General features: G+C 39.5%; 1 protein-coding gene across 17 annotated transcripts in view; it reads left to right on the plus strand.

Moving 5' to 3' along the window:
• WWOX (WW domain containing oxidoreductase) overlaps positions 1 to 13,302 on the plus strand; it is a 635,942-nt gene that overhangs the window by 32,212 nt on the left and 590,428 nt on the right. For 16 of the 17 annotated variants that reach the window (XM_039503876.1, XM_039503877.1, XM_039503875.1 and 13 more), the window contains exon 5: positions 10,964 to 11,070. In XM_039503876.1, coding sequence (XP_039359810.1) covers positions 10,964 to 11,070 — 107 coding nt within the window. Of the gene's footprint in view, positions 1 to 10,963; positions 11,071 to 12,055; positions 12,095 to 13,302 lie in introns of those variants that run through there. The other variant, XM_039503892.1, reaches the window with a different exon arrangement.

Below are 13,302 nucleotides of genomic sequence, written 5' to 3' on the forward strand. Positions count from 1 at the left end.
CACCAAATGAACCAAATCAGTTAGATACTTAAGTTTTCTATTTTTATAGTTTACAATATATTTGATGTAAGAAAATGCTTTTATATTTTTATTTGTTGAAAGAAGATGGTCTTCCTTTCACATTAAATACATATTTTTAATTTTGTAATCTTCTCAAAAGTAATTATTTAAATTATGTAAAGTAATTATTTTGCTTTGTTTAGAACATGATGTTAAACTGAACAAAAAAGTGTAATAACGTGAAACTGTTTCTTTTATTTTAACATTGGTTGGAAGGAAAACAGAACCAACACATTAGTCGTCCTAATTCATTTTGGTTGGCTTTCTCCATAACTCTTGAATCCAAGAGCAACAAAATTGTCCATTTTTAACTCTCACAGAGAGGCAGGATATAATCTTAAATTTAACATCAAACTTTGCAATGAAAATCCGTGTCTAAAGTTAGTGTTAGCAAGATGAACAAATAATATCAAAATACTTGATACAGCTTGCTCTTTCTAAAGTCTTGAAAAAGTTTTTAAAAAGCATGCCATTCAGATTGCTTGATTTACATTTAGTGTGACTCAATCAAACTTCTGGAGCTGAATTACCTTTCTTCAATATTGATATTCAAAAGGAACAACAATTTGTTCCCAAACATCGCGGTCTATGTGTATGAAATTGTTCATCGCTTATTTTTGGACTCTGAAAAGTCAGGAGAAATGCATATAACTTCGTGACATATATTTTGTAGTGGTTTGGAAATTGTTACATGGAGAATACTGTCTGGATTTATCAAGATCTCCAAGAAGAAGCTGCAGGTATTTCAAGCCACCTCCAAGAAGCAGAAATCTGTTGTCATGGCACAGGAGACTGTTTGTTTGTTTTTCTTTGTTTCAAGAAACCTATGTTAATTTCGACTGTCAGTGACTCCTTGTAGTCTCTGCTAATGGTATAGGATTTAAAAAAACTCATGTTTCTAGCATTATGATGTGCGTTATAAAATGGAGTAAAGAAGTTTCTCAGCCTTAAAAATACTTGCAAGATGTTGCTCTTGTGGCATGGGACAGGCTGAGTTTATTCAAAATGAAAGATCTAGTTTATTGTGTAACACCAACTTACCATGGCTAGCAAGGAAAAACTTAGCTGAAATCTTTTGCCTACTCCTAAATAATAAATGATCAAGTTGCGAAGATTTGTGATTTCATCGCAAAACTCCGCTTTAAAGGGAGCTCAGTGTAAATCAGTCCTGCCCCAAAACTTCATGCATTTGGAATGCTTGGATTTGCCTTATTTATTCTAGTGAAGGAGTGTTTACAAGGGCAGCTTGATTATTCAATGCTCTTCTTTGTTGGTGCTTAGTTCTTACTTTGTGTTAAAATTATCCCAGTGATGCATCTATACAAGAACCAAGTCATTTTACCTTTGCTGCATGTAGTGCAGTTGATAAGGGACTAGAAATTATTGTTGTGTATGAGGCAGTCTGGACCCTTGGTATAGAACTTGGGACTGGAAATCAGGAGACTGGGGTCTATTCCTACTTGTAATGATGACTTGTTAAATGATCTTGAGCAGGTGCTTAATCTTTGTGTGCCTTGCTGTCTCCCTTGCAGAAATGGGGTTATACCACCTTGGTAAACATCTGTGAATGAAAGGTACAGAATAAGTGCAAAGTATTATTTAAAGGGGTGTATGTAATGCCTATAGTAAAGGTTGCACTAGTGTTTTATTTTTAAGGTGTTGTCATTTTGATTTGATCTTTTCAGCCCAAAAGATAAACGTGGCAGGTTTGTTCATGACCCAAGAATCCCCTTCCCCCTTTAAGTTCTAACAGTAGTAACACAGGTTGGGTGTCTGAATCTTTTTCTCTTTAAATAAGTTGAAAATATGCTTATCTTGATTAGCTCTAGTTCTTTAGTGGAACAGTAAGTTGAATCTTTAAATTTGGCTGGGAGATGGAGGTTCTGTTGCAGACATACCTTGCATGGTCTTGTAAAAATTGGCTATAGTTTATCAAAGTTTTTGAGGTTTTAAACGGTACTTTGTGGGTACACACTAGATTCTATAAAGTGAAGTCATAGCTGACTGCCAGTGTTCGTTGGTTCTGTGCTTGTGTGCATAGCACAAGAAAATTCATAGGGAGTATTATTTTTATTTGTCTTGGAGTAGTGCCTCAGAGTCCCAGAAATGGACCAGGACCCCTTTATGCACTAGACATATAAACACAGAACAAAAAGGCTGTTTCTCCCTCAAAGATTTTACAATCTAAGTAAAAAGTGTAATAAATGTCTCTATGCTGAGTTAGAGGCAGGGTCAGAAAGGAGACCTACTTCTGATGAAGGTACCAACAGCATGGTGACAAAGAGCTGGGAAAAGGGGTCCTGTGCTACATTCCCCCCCTAAAGTGCCTCTTTGCTCAGAGGAAGGCCCACTGGACTGACTTTGTGTGAATAATAGACATTACCAGAGTTGAAACTTGTATGGGGAGCCATATGGTCCTGAAGTTGCAGTTTAAATGGCCTGTACGGATGAGTAAGGAGTTGGAAAAGTTGCTATTTTCATAGCGTACACTTGTATCAGGAAAGTTTCTCTTCATGGCTGATGTTTTAGATTGCATTATAAGTAAAAGCTACTCACTTTTATTTTTATAGATTCATAGATTATAAAGCCAGAAAGGACCATTTTGATCAACTAATCTGACCTCCTGCATATCACAGGCCATAGGACTTCCCTGAATTAACTCCTGTTCTAACTAAGCCATGTCCCTTAGAAAAACATTTCATCTTGATTTTAAAATGACCAGTGATCGAAAATCCACCATGACCCTTGGTACTTTTGTTCCAACCTTTATTTACCCTCATTTTAAAAAATGTGCACCTTTATTTCCAGTCTGAATGCTTATCTACATGGCAAGTTACTGCACAGCAAGCCAGAAAGAAATTATACTTTTCAACTACCACTGCTGTTCTTTTGGAAATACTTACATAATTTAAGAGTAATATTGAAGAAGATTCTTCTTAACCTCCTTGTACTTAGAAGAAAAATATAATATTCTAGAAGATGGTCTGATTCATTCTGAAGATTAGGAGTTTATTGGGCTGTACAAATGGGGACCCTTGTGACAGATCGGTTTGCTTCAAGTTAGAAAGGAAACCTGAAAGTCTTAAGGAACAGAGAAATACAGACCATAGCAGTGAAAAGAGAACCAAACACAGCTGTGAAAACAATATAAGTTTAGTAATATAATATGCTTACAAAGTCAGAGTTGGTTTCTGCTATTGTAGAGGCTATAAGGAACCCATCAGAGTGTAAAAGGGAAGAAACATGCATACCACACAGAAACAGGCCAACACTTTTCACTTCCAATCCTACAGACCACTTTAATTCACTTAGTCAAACTTGTTGCTTTTACTCTATTACAAGAGGAAAGCATCTCTCTTTTGCAGTTTCTATTAGTTTATTTTTACGTTTAAACCACCTGTGACATAAGGCTCAATAAAACTCCGTGAAGGTTCTAAATCTAAAATAAACTACATTGCAAGGATTTATAATCTCAAGTCTTTGAGAGTACTATTACAGGGTGAGGGAGAGTCAAAAGATGTTTTTGGAGAACTTTCAAAAAGTTTTAGGCTTTTAGTCTGGGGAGATTGGAGAGGACGGCTGGATATCTTCTTTGTGGATGTTTTGTAGTTTGTCTTGGAAAGAGGTTTTCTGAATATGGGGAAGGTCTCCAGACACCTGGTCCTAGGTATTCATGGGTGGTTGTGTGAGCATTCCGAAAAGTTGAATCAGAATCACTACTATTTAGCATAGTTTAGCTTTCATCCTCTCTCTTCTTTAATTCTTTTATCTCTGTATTGGGTAATACTTAGTTCTTATGGAGACTTGGAGTATTTTAAATTGCTTAAACATTTGGTTCAAGTTTGTCATCATTAGTTTGTGGGATATTGTGTAACTAAACTATGCTCCATTCTCTCTAAGGTTGCTGGTTTGATTTAAAGCAGACCTATTTTTCTACCCACTAAGTGAATGCTATCTTGATTGTAACTAAGTGAGCATCCTATCAGGGTGTGAAAGGGTATGAAGAAAGTGTAAGGACTACTAGTCATTTAGTAAGAGACAACTTGTTCTTTGGAAGCTGGCTACTTGGATCGTGGTTCCAGGAGTTCCAGCTGGGGGAACTGTGACACCTCCCAATAAAAAAAAACAACCCTGACATACTGGCCCTGTAGAATGGTAGCAGGGCAACGTGCTACCCTAAAGAAGACCAATGTGGAAGAGCAATCTCAGGATGTTTGTTACCAAATTCCCTCAGTTGATTAAAGTTCTATTTATTTTCGATATGCCATCCTGTTGAGTGTTCTATGGAGGATGGCACTTATCTGATAGAGGCAATATTCTCAGTTAGGTCTAAATCGACATTGCACCATTGGATTGAATAGAGTTATACTGACTTACACTACCTGAATGTAGGCAGTGATGGTAGTCAACAACTAGCAAGATGGGTACAGTGAGTATACAGGGGAAAATCATGGCCTCAAGAAGAAGAGTTATGAAACCTAGGACTCTAACATGTTAGCCCTCAGGTAAGCTTATGTGTACTGAAGGGGAGGGACTGAAGAGGCTTCCACTCCATTCAGAATGACAAGGTATGTCTACACTGCAATAAAATACCTATGGCTGGCCCGAGTCAGCTGGCTTGGTCTGCAGGGCTATAAAATTGCAGTGTAGACATCTGGGCTTGAGATGGAGCCTGGGTTCTTAGACCCTCCTCTCCCCCCCCCCCCCCTCGCAGAATCCCAGAGCCCGGGCTCCCTGCCAAGGTTTGTCGTCTACACTGCCCTGTGAGCCTGAGTCAGCTGACATGGACCAGTCACAGGTCTTTTATTGCAGCGTAGACGTACCCTGGGTGACACAAAAATAGTAGTAAGTTCACCCAAGCTGCAGTGAAAACCTTTTTAAAATCAGTAAGAATAAGGCCATGTCCTGAATGCACTACTGGAATTGTCTTACCCAGACCATATTTTCCCTAACTTTAATATGAAGGACAATAAAATATTAAGGTTTAGATGAAAAAAGCCGCCTATTTATAGGTGGAGTGCTTTAAAGTTCTATAGCCAATCCGGAGCAGTTATGCTTTTTTGTTACCAACCCGTTAGGTCAGCCTTTGACAAAGAGAACTGTGCCATAATGTTTGTCTTCATATATTTCTCATTGTTATTCTTAAACAGGATTGTCACTTGAGGGTCAGATTAGAGCTCATTCAACCAGAGCAGTGGCAGCACTAGTAGCCAGCCTCAGGTCAGTCTTGCCTCTTGAGATTTTCAGGGCAGTCACTTGGAATTTATTGTATAGTTTTACAAAACATTATTGCCTCAACATTGTATTGCATAGAGAATTTAAATGTAGTGTGGTTGTACCTCAATGTGAATTCCTTTTGAGCGCACAATTCTCTTTGCCATATTTTGGGATATATCTTTTTCTTATCCTGTGTTTTATAATATATATATTTCATCTTGTTTTATAAGTAATTACATCCTTAATGTGTATATAAATTATGGTGTGTGTGTGTGTGTATATGTGTGTGTGTATATGTATGTGTGTATAATATTGTACTGCATATTTTTGCACGTGGTTTATTTCCTCTTGTAAAAAGAAAAGTCACTATTAACTTATGTTAATATAGTATATTTCCATTCTGTTAGGGGCATTCTCTTAGTTTTGTAACATCAGAGCAGGCCACTCTGTCATTTGCAGCCCAGTGCAAATCAGAGGGTCAAAGGTGCTGAAAATATTGATGTACCGCATCTATGTTTCACCCCAATTCTTCCTGCCAATACCCTCTTTTGCTTATTACACCAGTATTGGCATAACATCTGTGCCACCAGTCGATTGCCATTTCACTGGGATTACCTGTTTTGCTGGTTAAACCATTTTTAAAGATAGACCACACTGGTAGTGCTATACAAAGTGGACTTACCTCTTTGGAGGCTATACCCCATTGTGTCTCTTGCAAAAAATTACCCTACCAGGTTCAAACTTTTCAAAATAACCGTTCAGTTATAATTGATGCTAATGGCATTTGGAGTCCTGAGTTTGAAACTGAGTTTTAAAGAAGCATCCCTTCCCAGGGTGTTGCTGCAGGGCCAGAGTTAAGGTGGTCAGGTCCCTTATCTGTGCATTTCTGTACTTTAAGGTGCTTTAGATTTCTTTTATATGTAAACTTACCTCTGAATTTCCTGGATTCGTGATGCTTGTTTTGGGTATAATTGAAACATCCTTAAATAGTTTACCCTTAAGTTACTGATATGTAATCAACATTGTAATGCAATTTTTATATAATGGACTAGGCGGAACTTTTTCTTCCCTTTTATAGAGTTCAAGTCTTTTAGTTGTCAGCACCGCCATTACAATTACTGTTCAGGGTTTGTATTTACTCTAGGCTGAAAATTAACCTTGTAACATTTGAGTCCAAAAGCAAATTTTGTTGCCAAACTCCAGTCTTTTGCTGTTAATAAATTCAATATGTAAAAAGACTTTTAAGTGACAAAAGCTTTTTCCCCTACCTCTTTTGTTCACTTGGGGAAAAAACGTGTCACTCATTATCAGACACACAAAATGTCACTGAAACAAGCTATTGCACATAGAACACTGGAATTCCCAGACTGGATCAGACCAACATATTATCAAAATAATAGAAATTGGTGTGATTATGTTGTGTTACTTTGACAAACATAATATGCAGAATTTTAAAATATTGTGTGCAAAATTTTTATTTTTTGGCACAGAATTCCCCCAGGAATACTAAATACATTTTGTTTGAAAAAGTTTTACCTTTTACTAGGTTTGAATTTGCTACCTATTAATTTAATAGACTGTCCCCTCGTTCTTGTGTTAAGTGACAAGTAGAACGGAAGTTTCTATACCAGTCATTATTTTATATACTTTTATCATGGCTGCTGATTCATCATCTTTCGAAGGTAAACAATCCCAAACGTTTCAAACTCTTTATGTGAGAGTTTTTAACCAGGGCTGTGATCATTCTCGATCCCCTTTTAGTTCTGCAATATCCTTTTTGAGATGGGGAGACCAGTACAGTGCACAGTATTTTAGCTAAGGCCACATTGTTGATTTGGAGAATTTTGTAATATCTTCTATATAAATCTCTGGCTTTACCTGCGCATTGAGCAGAAGTCTTCATTGAGCTGTCTACAGTGACACCCAGATCCCTTTCTTGAGGTAATAAAGCTAATTTAGAATGCTGTAGGGTATATCAGTAGGTTAGATTTCTCCATCCAATGAGTATTACTTTGCATTTATCAATAAATTTCATTTGCCAACTTCATTGCATTGCTAATTCACCTAGCTTGTTTTGATCTCCCTTAATTTCCTAGACCTGTTTCAGATTTGTGTACCCTACCTGTGAGAGTTGCATTCACAGCTGGTCCCTCTAGTTTCCAAAGGGATTCTGAGGAAATGGCTATAGGGTACTGTTTCCTCATTGAGGAGGACAGATGGTTTCTGAAATATTGCCTCTTTGTCTTCCTGATGGCCACATGCTTCTCTTGTATTAACACACCTGCCTGTTCCCACCACTCCCCCAGCTCTTCCAGCCCCCAAACAAACACCGTAGTCTACCACCTTTGCAACACACATCTACATCACTTATCTGGTATATCCCTAGGACCAGTGCTGAAGCCCCATCCACGCACACAGCCCTCTCTTGCCCACCCCCATGTTACTTCAGTTCTCCTGCACATCTTGCTCCTGCTCCCTTGCTTTCACCACACTTGGGTCCTGCTTTTCCAGTTCTTGCTTCTGTACTTCCTCCACCCCCAGCTCTTGCTCTCCTGCATCTGTCATTTTCTGCTTCCCACCCTTAGTTCTTCTCTTTACCTCATTCCTAGGCCAGCCTTCTGGATTCTGCATCTTGTCCCTTGCTGTTTCTGGGGGTGGGGTAGCACAGTATGCTAGGCCCCAGGATGGGCTCTGGTTGTTCAATGACTAGATTGCAGAGATGGTCCTTGATTATCAAAACGAGCTATCTTCAGGGTTTATATTTATTCAATAAACATTGGGTAAAATCCTGGTCCCATTACTGTCAATGGCAAAATGCCCATAAATGTCAGTGGAGCCAGGATTTCACCTATTCCCTGAGCTGAAATCTGGCATGTACATATATGGCTTGAAGACAGTACTGGGGGAGCCATAATTGTTCTGTGCTCTCTTCCTCTCCCTACTTCTGCTGGCACCATTGTTACATACTGGTGAGTGTGGAGTTAGCGCCTGGCCACCTCCTCCTTCCTCTCCTTTCCTCCTTTCTTTCTGCTGCTGTAGGCTTCCAGGTCACACATTGTTGGATAGTTGGATTATGACTTCAGAGGTATGCTTGCTAACCATCCTTTTTTCCATCTATCTTACTTAAGCGACCCCCATTATCAAAGTATCTGCATGCTTCACAGTCTTTAACATGTGCTTATCCTCAACACCCATGTGGGGTAGAAAAGTGCACTTATCTCCATTTTACAGATGAAGAACTGAGGCACAGAGAGATGAAGTGACTTGGCCAAGATCATACAAAAAATCTGTGGCAGAGCAAGGAATCAAATCCAGGTCTCCACAGAGTCCCTGGCTTGGCCCCTAACCACTGGATTATCCTTCTTTTCTACCTCTGTATACTCTCTAGTGTTCACCCTGAAAAACTTCTCAGTTACTAAGAATCAAGATTGCTTCTTTGTATTGTGTTTTTTTAAAATTAGATTTTTTTATGGGTGATTTAAAGATACAATGTTTCCCCACTTTTGCCTAAATCCTGAATTTTTTTTGTTGGTTTTAAGATAGTTTACCATTGATTGTTATGTTTGTGTGTGCAGGTAAAATTAGCTAAATTGTAACATGTAACTTTATTATTTCAATTTTAAACTTTGTCAGACAGTTCATATTTTTTATAAGAAGAAGTTATTAACTGAAAATGAGAGGTGTGGAGTTAATTATTTTGCACAAAATATGGCACAGGGTAGACTTGGCTAAGTGCAGCTACATTTAGCTAATTAAACTGGTCATCAGCTCCACATTGCTAGTATTACAATACAAAAGAACATGATTCTCAAGGGTTCAAACCAGATTTTAGCAATATGTAGAGCTATTAAAATTAGTACTTTTTTGTAAAACAACTAACATATGGCTAGCTAACAATGTTGCAATACAACATGTGCCACATTTGTTACATTTTAAAATTACCCTGCTGTATGTGCTCAAAATGGAATTAGGAACAGGGGAAATATCCTCTGCATGTGCTGAAGGTACATTCGTGCGCATACAATGAATTTCCCAGGTAATTAAAGTTGCTTAGTACAATGAATGGTTTGAAAAGAGATGCAGGAAAATTGCTTGGGCTTAAATACCATAAGTATGTAATTGCAGAGAATGGTATACATTTTTTCTGGTGTCTGTTGTTTCTATAATCTGTTATACCCTATGTTGTAACTGAATATTTTTTTGCCCCAGGGCATTTTTGGGAGTGAGGCAGCATAATTTAATACGTTTTCCCTGGTAAACAAATTTTAAAAGGAAAACATGAATATGCTTTAAGCTACATCAAGCTGGAACAAATAGCCTCCCCTTCTCTGTGACTTTCTAATATGTTCATACTCAAATTATTGGGCATTATGATTTGATTCTTCATGTTCTAGTTTTAAGCTTTTCTAATTGGAACTCATTAAGTGCTGTTATGGGTGAGTTGCCTCTTTCAGTTAGATGGAAATTTCTCTTTCATTGTTACAGTGCTCCATAGCAATAGAACACCCAGTGATAATGCTGAATGCCCCACAAACCAACTTGCCCGAGGTGGAACCCTAGTTATTGACCCAACCCTGTGCATTGTAAATCAGGCACTCTGCACTCGCAAGGGCAGGTTCTCAGATGGTGTAAACTGGCATAGGCCCATTTCAGTTAACTGTAATAAGCCATGGCAATTAACAGCAGCTTGAGGCTATGTACCTCAGTGTCTTGATACAGGCCCTTAACAAATAAAGGGGAGTAGGTGGGAAAGATGAGCAAGGGAAGCAGGTATCTTTCACTGGCTGGCATCTTTATTTCTCCACACTCTGTGCATTGGATGTCCAATCCTGCCATAAGTGGCCCTCATATCGGTCAATCACGGGCCAGCTCCAGGTGTGTTAAATCCATCCAAGCCTGTAGGCACACCTGGGCCCCTCTCCTCATGCCTTTCCGTGCTGACTTGGCAAACATAGCAACATATGCTTCCATTCAAGGCTTGATGCAGCATTTTAAAGAAACAACAAAACTCACCTCTTCTATTAATTGTGGGTAGGAAAGAACTCCATAATTTCAGATGAGTTTATGATTTCAGTTTTGAAGAGAAAATCTGGTCTGAGTTATGATCACCGTTAGCACTCATATAGCACTACTGCAATTCATGTATTGTGGGCTTTAAGGATGAAATCCTAGCTCCACCGAAGTCAATGGCAAAGCTCCTATTGAAATCAGTAGGGCCTGGATTTCTCCCTAAGTGCTAAATCTTCATAACTCTGTAAGGTGGTAAGTGGGGCTTCTAGGTACTATGGTGATACAAATAAATAATAATAATTATCCTCATTTGACAAATGAAGAAACTGAGGCAGAAGGGTTAAGGTGCTATACTTATAAGAGCACACGTGGAGTTTTGCATGCACCTAAGTTTTGTGATCCTAAAGTCTTGCTGGCATTTACCTGTATGCAGACCTGACTTGCATGTGCATGCCAGGCATTTGCTGGGCACAGCTCAAGTATACTCAAGTGTCCGTCACCTTTTGCATGTGTGCCCTTACAAAGATAGGCTCAAGTAACCAGAACAGTGGAGATGCATATTAAAGAAATTTCTAAGTTCCTGGCTGCATCTCCCTTGAAACATGAGTTTATACCTCTTGCTAGACTCATCTTTCTCTGATTGGAATTTTTTTTTTTAATTTTTATTTTATCATAGGATTTGAAACTGCAAAGTCTCTTGCACTCCATGGTGCCTATGTCATTCTTGCCTGCAGAAATATGTCGAGAGCCAATGAAGCTGTGCAACGCATCCTAGAGGAATGGGTAAGGAAACACACATTTTTCAACGCTTAGCAAATTCTACCATCTTCAACCTCATAATTGCACATTGTTTTGTTTTGTGCAGTGTACGCCATTTAATGTTGTTTGTCACTTATCAGAATTCAAGAAAACAGCTTTCTTTGTATTGCAATAATCACTTTAGTACTTAAATGTATTTATAGCTGGAACAAAGGAGCTATGTCATTTTATAATGTGTATGTACAGTTAATTTTAAACATCATCATACTGTGCTTGAAAGGTTATTTTAATACTAAAAAATTCAAAAGTACTAATCAGGCGCATGCCATTGATGACAGAAAGATAATTTTGTAAGCATCTAAATGTGTGCTTAGTTATTCCTGAGATTGTCAGTGTAATGCCCTTGCTACCCTAGTCACTATTACTTTGAGAGTTCCATAAAATTCTGCCTATAAGATGTTTCAAGGAAATCATTTGTCTCATAAATACTTATTCTTCTTTGAGTACTATTCCTGTGGGTGCTCCACTTCAGGTGTACGTGTGCCTCTTGAGCCCTTGATTGGAGATTTTCTGTTAGCATTGTCCATTTGGCCTATACAACCTCATGATGTGCTCAGAGGGTACCTAGGCTATGCAGGTAAACTGCCTTCCATTTCTTCTTTTAATGCCTGGGCCTGAGACAGAGCTCTAGCGTGTCCACCTCATGCATGCCTCAGCATGTTTTGTAGTTGTTGTTTAAATAGTTTAGTGTTTCTAGTAAGTATTATTGTTGGTCTAGAATTAGTTAGACAGCTGTGAGAACTTTGTTTGTCATCTTTCTTTTTTCTCTCCCATTTTTCTGGGGAGCTTATTTGGCCTGGCTGGACATGGCTCACTCACCGGTTTTCAAACACTGTCTTTCATGTCGGGAGGCTATCTCAATCAGCGACAGTCACTCTAAGTGTATCCATTGCTTGGGAGAGTCCCATATCTCCCAAAAGTGTAACTTTTGCCTGGCTTTAAAATCTAGAGCTCAGAAGAAGCAGGAGACTGAAGCTGCTGCTGATGGAGTGCTCTCTTCAACCTGTTTCTGAGTCCAATCAGGAGACCCTCACATACATCTGTCTTTAGACAGATCCAGTGCCCCCTTTGACTTCAGCTAAAGTCTAGCCTAAGAAGGGGAAGATCTTGGAGGACAAGGGAAGACTCCTAAGAAGAGGAGCTCAGTCTCCCAGCATAAGGAGTCAGCTCCCAAGAATTCCAACCTCCTGCTAGGTCTATGATATCAGTGGCCTTGGCTTCTCAACTTGGTACCATGGAGGCAAAAGTCTCTTCCTCTGGTACTGGCAGAGCAGGGAGATCCCAAAGCACTTTAGAAAAACACCGCACCAGCGAGGCCCTAGTACCATCTGCCTCCAAATTGGTAAGTCTGAAATAGACTGTGCCAATGGTGTCTTCTCAGTTGGCTCCATTGGTACTGACGAAATCGAAGCACACACCTTTGGACCTGGCACCTACACACTCCAAACCAATGGTACCACCCAAGTCAGCTGCTATGTCGGTATAGACCGACTTGGTGCCGCAGGCATTCGGTTACTTCAGAGACTTGTCAGTGTTAGATGAGCTGGAGTCCCCACTGCTTATGGGTACTGAACAACTCTCAGTACTGAGACCCCAGTCTCTGGTTTCCCAGTGCTTCACAGTACCAGGATTCTCCACCTGTTTCTGCTGGGGCCCCTCCATCAGAGGACATTGAGGAGGATGAAAGAGACGTTCAATCAGTCTCCTCCTCCTTATCCCCTCCACATAATTACAGAAACAAATACTTTGACAAAGACCTTCAACCACATCAGGGATTGTGGGGTCAGTCAGGGGTACCTCCTTCTCTCCCGTATGGACCTCCCCAAGGGCTATACTGTGATTCTTGGATGGTGTATCAACATTAATTTGCCAGACCTCTGGATCCACTGCACCAGGAAATGATGATCACACAGTCTCCTCCCAACTTCAGGAGACCTTTGTGGAAAAGAAGGCTAGGGGGTGGATGAAGAGGCTACCCCTCAAACTCCTCTTTTGTCTTCATCTCTGGACCAAGCAGTCATGCCTCCACCATAGATGTCTGGTAATTGTAATCAATTCCAGGACCTTATGAAGAGGGTGGTGGACATCCTCCACGTACCTTTTGAGGAGGTTAAAGACTTATATCATAAGTTCTTGGATGTTTTGCGGTTGGCAACACCCACTTAGATTGCATTGCCCATTAATTAAGCGCTCCTG

Source organism: Mauremys reevesii, linkage group 16 (assembly GCF_016161935.1).
Source record: "Mauremys reevesii isolate NIE-2019 linkage group 16, ASM1616193v1, whole genome shotgun sequence".
Classification (NCBI taxonomy): Eukaryota; Metazoa; Chordata; order Testudines; family Geoemydidae; genus Mauremys; species Mauremys reevesii.